The sequence below is a fragment of the Protomyctophum parallelum genome (assembly GCF_964188405.1).
Source record: "Protomyctophum parallelum genome assembly, chromosome: 18".
Classification (NCBI taxonomy): Eukaryota; Metazoa; Chordata; class Actinopteri; order Myctophiformes; family Myctophidae; genus Protomyctophum; species Protomyctophum parallelum.
Genome location: NC_139716.1, coordinates 43405821 through 43423978, shown reverse-complemented (window position 1 = coordinate 43423978; position 18158 = coordinate 43405821). Strand labels below are relative to the sequence as shown.

The window sequence follows — 18158 nt, the reverse complement described above, 5'->3', positions numbered from 1 at the left end:
TTTTGGATTTGTTAAGTTTTTATTAGAAAAGGTTTTGTCTACAGTCGGTGGAGTTTCAACACAAAGAACTTTTCCACCCGAAAAAAATAAAAAAAATAAAAACATCAAGGTTGCCATGGTGATCACACCGCTTACAGGAAGTAACCATACATGGTGATGGGGGAAGGAGGGGCGGAGTTAACTACTATCCTGGCCAATGATTGGCCAGTCTTTAACATGTGATGACTTCTAACATGCACACACACGCACGCAAACACACACAAACACCCTCCCACACACAGACATGTGCACGCACCCACATACACACACGCGCACACACACACACACACACAGAGTTTTGACATCATCACACTATGCCTACTTCTTTGCACTGAAAAGCACCGATCTACAAGCTCACAACGAGACGGGTTGTGAGCTTGTAGATTTAACATTTTCACCATGCAACCGTCCGTTGTGCGATTAAGTATTAATTATATTTTGGTCAAATTACGTGAATTCTAAATTAACATTTGTATTATTATTTTTTGTCCCGAGACCTTTCAGGGGCTGCTTGACTCTAATGATCCATCATCAAACCCTCTTATATAGTTTAATGATCCATCATCAAACCCTCTTATATAGTTTAATGATCCATCATCAAACCCTCTTATATAGTTTTTATCGTTAACAAGAGTTGACCTTCCAACGAGACTTTGAATCTGTCCGTGGTTCGAGAACTGCATTGAAATAAAAAAGTGTGTTCCGGTAAAAAAAAAATGTCTCTGAAATAAATCGTCCTCACGGCCAAAATATTCACGGCACGTTGCATTGAGGATTCCTTCACACGTACGTGTCGTGAACCAAAGCAAAGACATTCTTTCACACAACGGCCCCTTTTCCACCGGTTGGTTCCCAGTGGGAACCGGTTCAGTTCTTTTTGGTTTTTAGTCCATGAGCCAGAGCTCCAAAGTTGAAACGTTAATTATGAATTGAGTAGGCAAAACCATACCTATATTAGATTGTTATCACCATGAAACTTCTCCAATTGAGTACTTACACGAAGACAATGATTTATTGTATTACAAATTTTACATTTTAAAATATGCAAATGAGGCATTATGTAGGAAAATATGCAAAATAGTCTAAAATATGATAAAGCTACTACTGTGGAAGGGTTATCATGTATTAATTTACCTGTATTGATCCTATAAACAATTTAATATAGGGTATAGTTTGCCCACCAATTTTGGAGCTCTGGCTCATGGACTAAAATCCAAAAAGAACTGAACCGGTTCCCACTGGGAACCAACCGGTGGAAAAGGGGTCAACATGACGGCCAAAGCAAAGATACTCAGCTTACGCACATGTTTTTGGGGCATGTTGTAGCAAAGGCTTGTCTTCTTTTACACAGCGCGACGACCAAAGCACACTACAGCCATTTACGTGACAGGAGTTCCAACTGGCTCTGTATTAATTACAATTATCATTTATTGGCATCAATATATGGAAAACGCATTTTAATTTTATAATACCGTGACAGTTTTTTTTTTATGTTATATTATCATTAAAAGCCTTAGGAATGTGCAATGTTGTCTTTTTGTTGTTCCGATATCAGATTCTCCAGATATCGTCAAACTCTTTATTTCAGATTTCGATATTAACCCATTCTGACCGGGCACCCATTTTGGTGTCGGCATCATGTTATGCTTTAGCTATTGAAAAATAGCAGATCTACAAGCTCATATCGCGCCACCGAGTGGCGCGATACGAGCTTGTAGGTCTGCTATTTTTGTAAAAATCGAAGAGCGACTGACATTTTTAGAATCTGATCTCAGGTCAGAATGGGTTAATAATGAAACTGTCAGGATGTAATAGACCTTTTTTTAATCTGATCTCAGGTCAGAATGGGTTAAACAGAGACATTTCCCACCAAAACAAATGTCAGGAAACACAAAAAGTAGCAGAAAAACGTCATCCAAATCTTTGTCCACAATAAAGACCAATGAGTCACTCCGGCCAAACATACAGGATTCAATTTCATTTAGATTCTAAACGTTTTTTTAAATTCTGGAAAGATTTTTTTTTATCCAATTATCAATATGCCTAAACTCTGAAACGAACGGACGCACACACACACACACAAACACAAACACACACACACACACACAGTATCTCATCATTCATTCGGTTGAATCGTGGTCAGAGTAAATAAAATACTCATTCATGTTGTCGTTTTTCTTTTTTCTCTTCACTCGTCATCGTCGTCGTCATCGTCGTCGTCGTCACCTTCCTCGTCGTCGTCATCGTCATTACCCTGAGCTGAAGATCCCGGTGCCCGGGAGAACGTACCGCCCCCGCGGTACGCCACCATGTCCTGTAACCATGACAACACACACACACACACACGGTAAGTGTCATATCTAGGGATGGAGCCCGATGACAAATGTAGTATCAATAAGGTTTGGGCTCATCGTGAACCCGGTATGAATAAGCTTTGGGCTTATAGAGCTTGTTATCAAAGATAAGCGGCACATGACGTCATGTTTAAACGATCAAGACAAGAGGCGATCAAGAAATACATCTAATCGCCCAATGCTGGCGCAAACATGTCGATCTAAAAGTGTGTGGAAACCTGCGAATCTTCATTAATGTTTTAGACGGTGGTCAGCCACAAACTGTCACAGGTAACTGGCCATTAACCCATTCTGACCGGGCACCCATTATGGTGTCAGCATCATGTTATGCTTTAGCTATTTAAAAATAGCAGATCTACAAGCTCATATCGCGCCACCGAGTGGCGCGATACGAGCTTGTAGGTCTGCTATTTTTGAAAAAAATCGAAGAGCGACTGACATTTTTTTAATCTGATCTCAGGTCAGAATGGGTTTAATCAGACCAGTGTGTGTCCAGTGGAAACCTCGTATGAATCTGATCTCAGGTCAGAATGGGATAAACGTACCCGGTCGTATTTCTCCCGTAGTTTCTGCGCCTTCTCTTCGTACGGTAGTTTGTCAGACTGGGTGAGTTTGCTCCACATTTCTCCCAGCTTCTTGGCACAGTCTCCTATGGACAGACCTGCTGACACACACACATAGAAACACACACACACACACACACATTAGACACTGTTAGGGTCCTAGTGATCCCTGGTAGACATATGTGTTACTCCTTTTGGAGCCTAGACGTCATATGATGACGTAACACACACACACACACACACACAGGGCTGCCGCTAGGGTGGTGCAAGCGGTGCGGTCACACCAGGGGGGCAGTCAGCCAGATATTTCGTGAAGCCTCATTTGAAATCGGTAGTTCATATAATGGCCTGTTGTGGCGCTGGACTGGACCCAAAAAGCCCCATAGCTCCATAGAGGCCCATGTATTTTGGCCCAACTTCACCTAGACTGTATTACCTTAATAAACATGGTCATGAATACTTTCTGCTTCCAGTCACTAGTTTAAAGTCTCATTTCTAATGTCATAATATTCTTTTTGGAAAATTATGGTCCCATTAATTAAAATAATGACCATAAAGTCGCGTATGTTCTGAGGGGCGTGGCTACCGTTACCGTCTATGATCGGGATTCCCCTCCCACTCAAGAGTCTTCTCCTCCCACTCGAGTCAAAATAAAAACCAACGGAGAAGAAGGGGGGGAAGTCCCGCCTCGTTGTCTGGGCAGCCAATGGCCAGCTGGACCCAAACGGAGCCAGCCAATGGCCAGCTGGTCCAAAACGGATCTAGAAAGATGGCGACTTACAGTGCAGGAATAACAGGCTTCATTTTACGTTCATGTTAGACCCGGGGAACGCTTTGTCCATATTTTTTACAGTCTATGGGTCACACAGACCTCTGCCCTGCATTTTTTTAGTGTTCCATTTCTTGAGGGCCGTTAGCCCACACAGGTTGTGTGTGTTTGTGTGTGTATGAGCACGGAATGTGATGTATGATGATAAAAGTTAGTCTTTCCTAAATCCAGCTATAGTGTAGAATGTTGTCCTAACACAAACATCAAATGCCATTGACCATGAACGGAGAATTTACTGTATGTCATTATGTAGACAAGATGAATGGAGAATTTACTGTATGTCATTATGTAGACAAGATGAATGGAGAATTTACTGTATGTCATTATGTAGACAAGATGAATGGAGAATTTACTGTATGTCATTATGTAGACAAGATGAATGGAGAATTTACTGTATGTCATTATGTAGACAAGCAAATGAATGGAGAATTGACTGTATGTCATTATGTAGACAAGCATGGAGAATTTACTGTATGTCATTATGTAGACAAGCAATGAATGGAGAATTGACTGTATGTCATTATGTAGACAAGCAAATCGACTATACCTGGGTACTGCTGCTTAATGCTTGGGCGGTACTCGGAGCAGAAGACGAAGAACGCAGACCTACACACACACACACACACACACACACACAGTCACACACACACACACACACAGTCACACACACACACACAGTCACACACACACACACACACAAAGAAAAATGACACGATGTTACAGAGGTGGTTACGCAGACCTTAACCCATTCTGACCCGAGATCAGATTCACACGAGGTTTCCACCGGACACACACTGGTCTGATGAACCCATTCTGACCTGAGATCAGATTCAAAAAATGTCAGTCGCTCTTCGATTTTTCAAAAATAGCAGACCTACAAGCTCGTATCGCGCCACTCGGTGGCGCGATATGAGCTTGTAGATCTGCTATTTTTAAATAGATAAAGCATAACATGATGCTGACACCAAAATGGGTGCCCGGTCAGAATGGGTTAAGCGGTAGTGTTGTATGTTAGCTCATCCTGACATGACGCAGCATTACATCATCATCATCACATGCTCATAAGATTATTCATAAAAGGCATTGTTACAGTATGGGAACAGCTGACAGAATTCTGCCTCAAATACTGGCGTCTGTATCAGTGAGTAATTAATGCATGTATTATTATTATCATTCAACACAATGATGCTACTGTGCTGCATTACAGACTGAGGCTTTACACCTTTGCTTTAACCCATTCTGACCTGAGATCAGATTCATACGAGGTTTCCACTGGACACACACTGGTCTGATGAACCCATTCTGACCTGAGATCAGATTCTAGAAATGTCAGTCGCTCTTCGATTTTTCAAAAAATAGCAGACCTACAAGCTCGTATCGCGCCACTCGGTGGCGCGATATGAGCTTGTAGATCTGCTATTTTTCAATAGCTAAAGCATAACATGATGCTGACACCAAAATGGGTGCCCGGTCAGAATGGGTTAACCCATTTCGACCGAGACCGATTCTACAGAATGTCTTCTAAATCATGTGTTCTGAAAAACCCGCATCAGTGGTTCTGAGGTTCTCAAACTATTTCATGTCAAGGACCCCCAGAATGATATGAAATTGGCCACCGGCCCCCCCATCTGAAAATATGTCTTTCCAGGGAATCCCCAGAAGCAAAGATTTGAGCTAAAAAACGTTCGCTCTGAAAGAATATAATATTCAAAGTAGGGCCGGGACTAATTGCGATTAATTTAGATTAATTAACTACAGAAAAATTTATCGCGATTAACTACAGATAAATTAATCGCACCTTTTTTTTTCACCGCGGAACGTTTCTCACTGGGCGCTTTTCTATAGTACTGAAAACTGGAAATAATAAAAAGTCACCCCATTTTGTGTTGCCTAGAACTGGAGGTCTGACAAAAAACAGTAACAATATGAAGTAAGTACAGCTTTGTGATGTCACTGAGATGTACTTGTTACTGTTACTAATTTTTTTTCAGACCTCCAGTTCTAGGCAACACAGAGTGGGGTGACTTTTTATTATTATTTCCACAACAGGTATATTAATGACAGTAAAATGTTGAAAATGAGTGGTATCCTGTAGTCACTATTCATTGATTCACTGGGATACCAAAAAACATTAAAAAAAAAGGTTTCTCGCTGTTCTCGGGTTGAATATTGATATGCGATTAAAATGCGATTAATCTAGATTAATTAATCGCAAAGCCTCTTATTAATTAGATTTTTTTTTTTTATCGAGTCCCAGCTCTAATTCAAAGACTTGCGCCACATTTTCACGATTTTTCTAAAATAGCAGTTCTACAAGCTCGTAGCGTGGCACTCGATGCCAAGCTATGAGCTTGTAGATCTGCTATTTTTCAATAGCTAAAGTATAACATTAAAACACCGGTTCCCCGTCCTGAATGGGTTAATGACATTTCTGAGACCACTTGTGTTCATGAAAAATGCTTTGGAACATGTATTCCATCGCTAAATTTGACAATCTGAAATACTCTAATCTCTTAACCCATTCTGAAGCTCATATCGCGCCACAGAGTGGCGCGATATGAGCTTGTAGGTCTGCTATTTTTTGAAAAATCGAAGAACGACTGACATTTCTAGAATATGATCTCAGGTCAGAATGGGTTCATCAGACCAGTGTGTGTCCGGCGGAAACCTCGTATGAATCTGATCTCAGGTCAGAATGGGTTAAAATAACTAATAGCCGGAAAGAGACGATCTGCTGTTTTTTGGTGCGTGACGTGCTTTCAAAGAAGACAATGCAGGCTTACTGTACTATGGAATCCAAATTACAGAAAAGTCGTGACAACTGAGAACTTCAATCTGTGAGTATTTGAGGCAGTATGTCATCATCTGTTCTCATACTGGAACAAGTCTACCAAAGGGATGCCTCTCTTTATGAATAATTATAATAGTAATAATATAATATTGGGGGTCTCTTGTAGTAATAGATTAGTGTAATATATTACTTAAGGGGGTCTCTTAACCCATTTTGACCTGAGATCAGATTCTAAAAATGTCTTCTACATCCTGACAGTTTTCTGAAAAAGCTATGTTTCTATGTCAGTCGTTCTTCGATTTTTCAAAAATAGCAGATATACAAGCTCATAGCGCGGCCATGAGCTTGTAGATCTTCTATTTTTCAATAGCTAAAGCATAACATAATGCTAACACCAAAAGGAGTTCCTGCCCAAAATGGGTTAATAATTATAAAACTATTTGTATAGCACCTTTCATGACATAAAATACAGCTCAAAGTGCTTTATTACAGAGCAATAGAGAAAACAAAAAGAAAAGAAAAGGCATTAAAATAATAGCAGTAACACAATACATCGAGGACATGAAAAACAAGGATTTTAAAATCTCAACTAAGAGCAAAAGTGTAGAAGTATGTCTTGAGCTGTGCTTTAAAAAGGTCTACAGAGGCTGCCTGTCGAAGGTATAGTGGGAGTTTGTTCCACGATGTAGAAGAAGAAAGCTGCTTCACCATGATTTTTTACTTGCCATTTTTGAGCTTTCCGTGTTTGGCTCTGATTGGCTCTGATTGGCTCAGGGCTTAAAGCCAAAAATAAATCCCAAGACTGAAAAAGACTTTTTTTGCAAATCTGCAATGATCTCATTAAAGCCCTGTTGGCTGAGTAAAGTACATATTGAAGACAAACGTGAGGGCAGAAAAGTGAAGACGTGAAAGTGAGGACGCAAATTGTGATTGGCCGGAATGAGATGATGAATGATGATAAGAGCGCCCCTCACTTCACACGGGTGTGATATTCGTAGGCACATGGAGCAGGCCAGCAGTGGAGGACCTGAGGGGTACTGCTTATATAGGTCTCCATATCTCGCTTACAGTTAGTCCAAAATGCCGCCGCACGGTTGCTTACAGGTACACGTAAGCGTGACCATATTAGTCCTGTACTAGCCTCCCTCCATTGGCTTCCTGTGCGACACAGGATTGATTTCAAAGTTTTGCTTTTTGTTTTTAAATGTTTAAATGGTTTGGCACCCATTTATCTCTCTGAACTACTCAAACCGTATGTTCCCACAAGGACCCTCAGGTCCTCTGACCAGCTTCTCCTGGTGGTGCCTAAATCAAGGCTGAAGCTCAGAGGGAACCGGGCTTTTGCAGTCGCAGCTCCCATAAGCTCTGGAATGAGCTGCCTCTGCACATAAGACAGCCCCCCCCCCCCCCCCCCCCCACTCTTCAGGTGTTTAAATCACGCCTCAAGACATATTTTTATTCTTTGGCTTTTCCTAGCATAGTATGAGCTTTTTGATGTTGAAAGTGACACTGTGTACTGTATGTTGTTTGTTTTTAAATGAAGTTGTGATTTTTATTATTTTATTGTAAAGCACTTTGGAACAACTTGTTGTTATTTAACCCATTCTGAACGGGAACCCATTTTGGTGTTAGCATCATGTCGTGCTTTAGCTATTTAAAAATAGCAGATCTACAAGCTCATATCGCGCCACCGAGTGGCGCGATACGAGCTTGTAGGTCTGCTATTTTTGAAAAATCGAAAAACGACTGACATTTTTTAGAATCTGATCTCAGGTCAGAATGGGTTAATCAGACCAGTGTGTGTCCGGCGGAAACCTCGTATGAATCTGATCTCAGGTCAGAATGGGTTAAATGTGCTATAGAAATAAAGATGGTATGGTAACTTATAACGTATACTTATGGTTGGGTATGGTAGGTAGGTGGTTAGGGTTAGTATCAGAGTATCATGTAGTACTTACGGGGGCCTCTTGGGGGCGTTGGGGTCTTTCCTCTTCCTCCCTCTCTTTCCGAAGCCTTTGGGAGGAACGTATTCCTTCATCTCTCTGTTGTAGCGAACCTTGTCTGCTTTGGCCATGTCCTCAAAACACTTCTTATCACTGGGAGTGAGTCCCTGAACAATATAAATATTTAAATATACACATAATTATTAATAAAACAATATATACATATTTTTTACCCCATGTCTTCAAATCAGTTTTTATCACTGGGAGTGAGTCACTATACAAGTTACCGTGACAACAGAGCCCATGGCCCAGTTAACTCAAACCTCTGCAGAATTCACAGAAACACCAATAATAAACAAAAAAAACACACACTTGTGTGAAGTGAGGGGCGCTCTGATTGTCATACATCATCATATTCTGTGCTCAGCTAATCAAATCATCTCAAATTTGGTACAAAGAACACACAAAGCTGGGAATAGGAGGTGCTAGCACCCCTCACAAATGGCACTGTCTTCCTAGGCCAGTGTGGGCCCAAATGATGGGGGGTCCCAGATGATTAGCTTAATGTGCAACATTGTTTTCTCACCAACAGTACAACCAACATACAGTAATGTACTGTACAGAAATGTACAGCTGTATAGAAATGTGGGCAAATTGTCAAATATTATGTATTAACCCATTCTGACCGGGCACCCATTTTGGTGTTAGCATCATGTTATGCTTTAGCCATTTAAAAATAGCAGATCTACAAGCTCGTATCGCGCCACTCGGTGGCGCGATATGAGCTTGTAGGTCTGCTATTTTTGAAAAATCGAAGAACGACTGACATTTTTTAGAATCTGATCTCAGGTCAGAATGGGTTCATCAGACCAGTGTGTGTCCAGCGGAAACCTCGTATGAATCTGATCTCAGGTCAGAATGGGTTAAGAAAGAGGCACACTTGAAATCTACTTGGAATATGGCTCTTATGAGTCTATACACCTGAACGTGATCTTAACCCATTCTGACCGGGCACCCATTTTGGTGTTAGCATCATGTTATGCTTTAGCTATTGAAAAATAGCAGATCTACAAGCTCATATCGCGCCACCGAGTGGCGCGATACGAGCTTGTAGGTCTGCTATTTTTGAAAAATCGAAGAACGACTGACATTTTTTAGAATCTGATCTCAGGTCAGAATGGGGTTAATCAGACCAGTGTGTTGTCCAGCGGAAACCTCGTATGAATCTGATCTCAGGTCAGAATGGGTTAAGAAAGAGGCACACTTGAAATCTACTTGGAATATGGCTCTTATGAGTCTATACACCTGAACGTGATCTAAAAGAAAACACTCCTGTGTCCGGCGAGAACTCTCCTACACACACACACACACACTCACACTCTTTATGGAGACGGAAGGTTTGTGCTAACACACACACACATACACACACACCATGCAGGCTTTGACATTAAAGGACAACTTTAGATTTTTTTCAACCAAGGTTCACGTTTTAGGTTGTTATGAGAGAAAGTAAAAGATTAGTGTAATCTTTTTTTCATTTGCTGCTTTCTTTCGTTTTAGGGATTTTAGCTGTTTTTGACAGGGGGGGCGGGGGCATTCGAGCATGGGGCTAAATATGTATTTCTTTACAACATTTTATAGCGATTACTTTTTTTAATTCTTTACTATAGTCCTACTAGACCAAGAAATTACATCTGGCCACAAAAGATCACAGGATCTATACTGAATGTGAAGGTAGCCTACTGGGGGAAGCGCTGTGTGTCCTAGGGTCAATTTGCCAGTTTGACACATTCAATATATCCTGTGATCTTTTGTGGCCAAATGTAATTTCTTGGGGTCTAGTAAAGGACTATAGTAAAGAATAAAAAAAAGAAATCGCTATACAATTTTGTAAAGAAATACATATTTAGCCCCCGTGCTCGAATGCCCCCACCCCCCTGTCAAAAAACAGCTAAAATCCCTAAAACGAAAGAAAGCAGCAAATGAAAAAAAGATTACACTCACCTCTTACTTTCTCTCATAACAACCTAAAACATGAACCTTGGTTGAAAAAAACTAAAGTTGTCCTTTAACCCATTCTGACCGGGCACCCATTTTGGTGTCGGCATCATGTCGTGCTTTAGCTATTGAAAAATAGCAGATCTACAAGCTCATATCGCGCCACCGAGTGGCGCGATACGAGCTTGTAGGTCTGCTATTTTTGAAAAATCGAAGAACGACTGACATTTTTAGAATCTGATCTCGGGTCAGAATGGGTTAATGTCAAAGCCTGCATGGTGTGCGTGTGTGTGTATGCGTGTGTGTGTGAGCACACACCTTCCATCTCTCGGAGCATTTCTTGGAGAACTCGGCGAAGTTGACAGACTGTTCGGGGTGTTTCTTGCGATGCTCCTCTCTGCACGTCTGCACAAAGAACGCATAGGCCGAGGTCTTGCCCTTCGGCTTGTTAAGGTCCCTGCGCATCATATCTGGTAGAGAGAGAGAGACAGGCAGGTAGACAGACAGACAGACAGGTCATTATCAGTCTGTTGTGGTCCCTAATCATCATATCTGGTAGAGAGAGAGAGAGACAGGCAGGTAGACAGACAGACAGACAGGTCATTATCAGTCTGTTGTGGTCCCTAATCATCATATCTGGTAGAGAGAGAGACAGGTCATTATCAGTCTGTTGTGGTCCCTAATCATCATATCTGGTAGAGAGAGAGAGACAGGCAGGTAGACAGACAGACAGGTCATTATCAGTCTGTTGTGGTCCCTAATCATCATATCTGGTAGAGAGAGAGACAGGTCATTATCAGTCTGTTGTGGTCCCTAATCATCATATCTGGTAGAGAGAGAGAGACAGGCAGGTAGACAGACAGGTCATTATCAGTCTGTTGTGGTCCCTAATCATCATATCTGGTTGAGAGGGAGACAGGCAAGTAGACAGACAGACAGGTCATAGGGATGCACCGAATGGGAAATTCTTTGCCGAAACCGAATATAGGAAACAGCGAATAGCCGAAAATGTATTATTAATTAATATTATATAACATATAACCCATTTTTGTACCATTGCTGTCAGGGTACCTTTGTTGCAGAGCTACATGCTAATGGAAAAAGACATGATTACATTTTGATCACGTCATCACAACAACAGTAGGTACTGTTCTTTGACTATTGGGTTTCGGCTCTAAAATCAACCAAACCGAATATGCATTTTGTGTCACAATTCGGCCGAAGTTTCGGTGGCCGAATATTCGGTGCATCCCTAATTATCAGTCTTTTATTATTAGAAGGTGTAGGCCATGGTTTTACCTTTCTGACAGACATACATACAGGTAGAGAGACAGACTAAATGTAATTTCATAATTCTGTGTTCTGCAAGTCGTTGAGCGTCAATCATCCAATCCACTAAGAAAGAAACTCAAAGCAGGGGTGAATACCTACCGTTTTACATTTTACGTACAAGGTATGCCTCGTTGTAAAGGTGACTAATCAATGATAAAAAAAACACTATAGTATACAAAAAGGCTAACTAATCAACCAACGTTAAGTATCCAAACTTAGTGGTGTGCTACAGAAACGGCACTAGATAAAGTGCCCCTCTGGGCACCAGGGCAGGTCAAGTTGTGGCCGCCTGGTGGCGCTATAATAGGCCAATGTGAAAAGGGTGCTATTTCTTCTTCTTACGCCTTGGATGGCAATTGGATGATTTGAGGCATTTTGTTCCAAAAATGTGTTTTACAAAAATCCACCTGTTGGTGGCGCTATAACAGGCCAATGTGAAAAGGGTGGGATATATTCCTCAGCCTAGTAGGAAAGTCTGTGAAATATTTCACGTAAATTGCGTGCTGCGTTCATGATTTCAGGCTATTTGTTTGAAATGGGCCAATCCTACAAAATTTGAAATCCAATGTTGAAGCCTATGAGCAAATTGTAGTTGTACTCAGTGGTTCTCAACCATTTTCATATCATGTAAAAAAAACAAAAAAAAAAAACATTTATTCTACATTCTCTAATTGTGTAGACTTGTAAATTAAGTTATGCAGATGTTATGTTATAATATTTGAACTCTTAAAGATCTATAATCGTATAATTTGATTAGCAACTCCATCATTTAGCCGAGGACCACCTGGAACCCCCTCAAGGACCACTGGTGGTCCCCGGACCGCTGGTTGAAAACCACTGTACTACAGCATTGCTCCCTATCACAAAGAAAGGATACCATTGTTTTGGTTAAAATCTAAGAAAAAGGTAATTGTGGGTGTCCTGACCCTTAACCCTGTAACACCCAGCGCTGCAATACTACAACATATTTTAATTAATTAATTAAACTAGTCCTTACCCGTTGTGAGATATTTGCCCCGTGAAGGGTACTGCGCCGGGTGCGTTTGTAATTGACTAATAAATTAATTAATAATCATTAATGTGTCAAATCGAAAAAAGGGCTTTGTTACGCCCTCCATATGCATATGGTCAATGCCTGTGTGAAAAGTGGGAGTTACTGCACTGTTTCTGACAGACACACGGACACACACACACACACACGGACACACACACACATTCGGTTAATTATAGTATAATTATTTAAAAAAAATTGTATGTTCTTTTTTCACCTAAAAGTCACCATTGATGTTCATTGCAATGCCATTGGTCATGATATTTGCATATACATACCCCCCCCCCCCCCCCCCCCCCACAGAGGCTGAAATTCACACAAATTATAAATCTCTGAACCCTGATAAAAGTAAGTAAAATAACTAATATATGTTTTTTGTGATCATTAGAATGTCTTAGAACATGTTTTATTCATTATTGCGAAAGATATCCCCCAAATGTAAATTATTAATTCATTATTACATTTATGACTAATAAAGTATTGTGTTATCCTTTAGGCCTTAAAGTCTGACTGTACCTCTGTGTTCTTTACATGTATGACTCCAATCCACTTATTTATAGGTATAGCATATTTCTCAACTCAAGGTTTACAAAGTACAGTAACAATTAACAATCTGTCTGTCTGTCTGTTGCATAAGGCCATGTCTGTCTGTCTGTCTGATGCATAAGGCCATGTCTGTCTGTCTGTCTGTCTGTCTGATGCATAAGGCCATGTCTGTCTGTCTGTCTGATGCATAAGGCCATGTCTGTCTGTCTGTTTGTTTGTTGCATAAGGCAATGTATGTCTGTTTGTTGCATAAGGCCATATCTGTCTGTCTGATGCATAAGGCCATGTCTGTCTGTCTGATGCATAAGGCCATGTATGTCTGTCTGTCTGATGCATAAAGCCATATCTGTCTGTCTGTCTGATGCATAAGGCCATGTCTGTTTGTTTGTTGCATAAGGCCATATCTGTCTGTCTGATGCATAAGGCCATGTCTGTCTGTCTGTCTGATTCATAAGGCCATGTATGTCTGTCTGTCTGATGCATAAAGCCATATCTGTCTGTCTGTCTGTCTGATGCATAAGGCCATGTCTGTCTGATGCATAAGGCCATGTCTGTCTGATGCATAAGGCCATGTCTGTCTGATGCATAAGGCCATGTCTATCCGTCTGTCTGTTGCATAAGGCCATGTCTGTCTGATGCATAAGGCCATGTCTATCCGTCTGTCTGTTGCATAAGGCCAAGTCTGTCTGGGGCGCCCGCTGGCTTAGTGGTCCAGGCACATGCCACATATAGCCTCTAGCGGCTGGCCTGACCGCGCGTTGCATGTTCGAGTCCCGCTCATGACGACCTTTAGCGCATGAATGTCTCTCCCCTTCTCTCTCTCCCCTGTCAATATCCACTTGTATCTATCAATAAAGGCAGAAAAGCCAAAAACAAATCTTAAAAAACCCTGAAAAAGGCCCTGTCTGTCAGTCTGATGCATAAGGCCATGTCTGTCTGCAGTGTGTATTGTAGAAGCATGTATTTGATACCAACTTCTTGTGAAATGTTCTGTTACAACAGAGTGAAATATATAGTAGATCTACAAGCTCATAACAGCGTCAAGCAAAATCAGTGGGGAAATAGCAGATCTACAATCCCACAGTGCAGTGTGAGCTTGTAGATCTGCTAGTCAGTTTTTTTTCCCATAAATAAAAACATTATAGTGAAATTACCTTTTAATCTATTACAGACATATTCAGAACATCATTTGAGTGAAATGACCCTTTAACCCAACTAAGCCTAGTGTTTTCAAGCAGGGCAAAATACATACTTTACACTGAATAATTAATATATAATAATCAATACAAATTAAAACATGTCAATCTTTGAAATATCATCATTCCGTCAACCAATGAGACAGAGCAGAAATAAACATTCCATAATTATTTATTATTACCCCCTCCCTCTCTCTCTTTTCTCTTTCTTCAATAACAAAGAAATAGAAAAAAACCCCAGATGGAATCCATTTTAAATGCAGCTTCATGCGGACCTGAAGGAGGCCATGCAGAGAGACACGAAAAAAAGAACCAAAAAACACAAACAAATGAACAAAACAAACCCAAAAACAAACAAATGAATGAAATGAATGGATGGAAACACATTTCTATTCATTTCTATGGCGCAGTTAGCATGCTAGCGAGGCTAACGTCGTATTTCTATTCATTTATATGGTGCGGTTAGCATGCTAGCGAGGCTAACTGCAGCCTCACTCACATTTCTATTATTTTCTATGGGACTGTTAGCATCGCTAGCACGGCTAGCCCGGGTGCTAACTGCAGTAGAATATGAATGAACGGCGGGTTGTTAGCACCGCTTAGCATGCTAACGACACCATTACAACAGAAACGGACGGCGTGCTGCAGTTAGCCTCGTTAGCATGCTAACTGCAGTATAATGGACGACGGCCGGTGTTAGCATGCTAACGTGGCTAACTGCAGCACAATGGACGGCGGACGGGGTTAGCTAGCCTCGCTAGCATGCTAACGTGGCTAACCGTGGTGAAACTGCATAGAGAACAATGGAGAGTTTTCCTCCATGTTCTTTTCTTCCCGCTCGCTCTCCCATCCCCCTCCGCTAGCATTGAACACATGCTAACGGTGGCTAACGCCGTTCCAAACAGACAACTGTACGGGCACGCACGTACACACACAGCACAAACACACAACAACAAAAAAAAACCGTTTCCGCGCGCAACACAACAATAACAATAACAGCAGCAGCACGAGCATGTGTGTCTGGAGCGGCGGCGGCCGTTATACAACGGCTGCTAAAATAACCGACCGTTAGGATCATTATAATTAGTATTAACGGTCACTTTGTGAAAGAGGGGAAAAAAGCGTTGCTTTCATTATGAACGTCCCGCCGGGACTCGAACCGGCGACCCTTCAGGTGGTCCGGGTTTTAGAGACCTAAAGAACCAATAGTCTAAATAAAGCTGGACCTGATCAAACATTATCGATCACTCACCAATAAATAGATCACCGTTATTATTGATGAAGAGCTATAGGGGAACACATTGGCATGCTGTGTCTGTGTGAGTTAGTGGTGTGTATTTGTTTATATACTCGTATAAATGTAGTTTGCACATAAACATAGCAAAGAATGCACTTACTGTTGTGTAGTTTGGGTTGTGTAGTTTAGATGTGTTGTTGTGTGTTGCAGTGTGTCTCGCGCTCCTCGGCACAAGAACTCACTGAGAATGCACGGCGTCGTCGCAGCTCACGCACTGGCCCCGCCCACCGGTCAGGACCACCATTGGTTCGTTTCATATACTCTAAGGTCTCATCCCACTGGTTACCAAACGGGACCTTAGAGTTATTGGGACACATTTGTGGGACCCATTTTTAGGGGTCCCTTACATTTTTGAGTGGTGCAACCATTCCGAGGAACAGCAATGTCCGCGTTAACCTATATGTGACTATGAGTAGCAGTAGGGGCCAAAGTGGCGCTTTGTTACACATCTTGTTAATTATTTCAAAACCGTTGTATTAAAAAAAAAAAAAAAAACGGTTTTGTTGTCATTTAACAAATTAAATGACTGGAGTAATTTCTTGAATAAATATCCTACAATACAATTTAAGAAATTCCATAAATTAGAAAACAAATGTTCAAGAAGTAGGGAAAATAATCGATCTGCAAGCTCACAGCGCAGTGCAAAGCGATGCGTTGTGTGCTTGTAGATCTGCTATTTTCACTAGTTTGGGTCCCGGGAAAACTATCAATGCCTCTTAAATTTTGGGTTTTGGGTTTTGGGCTAAAAAGTTTTGGAACCACTGGTTTCTAGCCTAAGGGGGGCGGGGCCAGGTGGAGGGTGTGTGTGTGTGTGTGTGTGGGGGGGGGGGGGGGGAGGACTCATTTGAATACGAAGTCCGATTGGCTCCCGAGGCCGCTGGGCCGGGTTTTAGAGTGAGGTGGGCGGGGGCTCATTTGAATTCCGGAACGTGATTGGTTGTAGCGAGTGTCAGTAAAACATGAGTGAGCCCCGGTTCGTCCGAATAAAGAGTGCGTTCGGAAATAGTGCACTGAGCGCACTGTGCAATGTAAACTACGATAATAGGTGAGTGCGCTCATGTGCGGTATTTCCGAACACGCCCAAAGTCAGTGTCTGGGTGGAAACCTCATTATGTCCAAAAAGCAGTTCAGTTTTTTAATATCTGAACTGATTTAAAATAAATAGCGAAACTATAGCCAACCTGGGGGGGGGGGGGGGGGGGGGGGCAGCGGACTGACCTCATGCTTCCTTCTATGCATGAGGAGTCCAAGCTGCTTCTTTTAACCTGACTAATTTCCCCAGCCGGACATGGAAGTGGAAGGAACACGTTATTCCGACCGGTTCCATCAGGCGCCCCGGCTGGCCAGGGGGAGGTAGTTTAGAGACCAGGACTACTGCATGTTTTTTGTGAGGGTAGTCCTACCTACCCTAGAACGGGGAGAACATGCAAACTCCACACAGAAAGGCTCTGACACGGAGAGTGGTGTAATGGTGTTTGTTTGACTGGTACCACAGCGATTTAAAGGTATATTCAGTGATTTCACTCAAAAAACCTTTTGGCTGGGACCTAAGCCTTTCATCCAATCAGGATAGAGAGCCAAAAACGAAACCTAAGGTTTTTTGACCCCCAGGGGTTAACTGGGGACAGGGAGGAACTCCTTATATGGCCAGCACACTCTATAGTACAGAGGATTATCACAACAAAACAAAAAAATAAGTGATATTTGAATTAAGTGAAATCACTGAATATACCTTTAACGATGTCACGTGCATGTGCGTGCATGTGTGTGTGCGCATCACGGCATGCACACAGAACAGCTGATATAGCCTAAAGCCATGTTGTAAAAATAGTGTATGAGAGTTTTAGACACAAACACAAAAGTATTCAGACAAACATCTTTACTGTACACTAGCAAAACTATAAAAAGTTTGCTTTGGACGAATTAATCTGTTCTTTGATGGAGGAGGAAGCATTCTTCTTGTGTAGGCCTACAGAAGAATACCTCACAGTAGCCTACTGGAGCCATAGCCTATTTACTGCTGTAAGGCCCAATCCCAATTGCCTCCCTCAAGCCCTGAGCCCTGGACCCTCATTGACTTTAATGACGTCAGCTGTAAGTGCTTGAGGGTGAGAGGCTGCAAGGGCTCCAAATTGTTGTGAAAGAAATGGGACAGCACTTTGAAGATGAGTCCGCCATTCATGACACTTTCCATCACTTTATGCAAACTGTCCTCATTC

At 41.8% G+C, this 18158-nt stretch overlaps 1 protein-coding gene and 1 long non-coding RNA gene across 3 annotated transcripts; both read right to left on the bottom strand.

Moving 5' to 3' along the window:
* Nucleotides 1–1639, bottom strand: LOC310875297. The gene is made up of 2 exons (XR_014570633.1): nt 1314–1639; nt 1–872 (listed from the first exon to the last, which is right to left on the bottom strand). It is a non-coding gene; the product is annotated as an uncharacterized lncRNA (long non-coding RNA).
* Nucleotides 1640–2226: 587 nt separating this feature from the next.
* Nucleotides 2227–16114, bottom strand: hmgb2b (high mobility group box 2b). 2 transcript variants are annotated; one of them, XM_083788481.1, is made up of 6 exons: nt 16040–16114; nt 10836–10987; nt 8535–8686; nt 4333–4391; nt 2939–3057; nt 2227–2353 (listed from the first exon to the last, which is right to left on the bottom strand). In XM_083788481.1, the coding sequence occupies exons 2-6, from the start codon at nt 10983–10985 to the stop codon at nt 2228–2230; spliced, it is 606 nt and encodes a 201-aa protein (XP_083644607.1). In that variant the 5' UTR covers nt 10986–10987; nt 16040–16114; the 3' UTR covers nt 2227. The 2 variants fall into 2 exon arrangements, with proteins under 2 accessions (XP_083644607.1, XP_083644608.1); XM_083788482.1 differs by having other exon boundaries at nt 2939–3054.
* Nucleotides 16115–18158: the final 2044 nt, after the last annotated feature.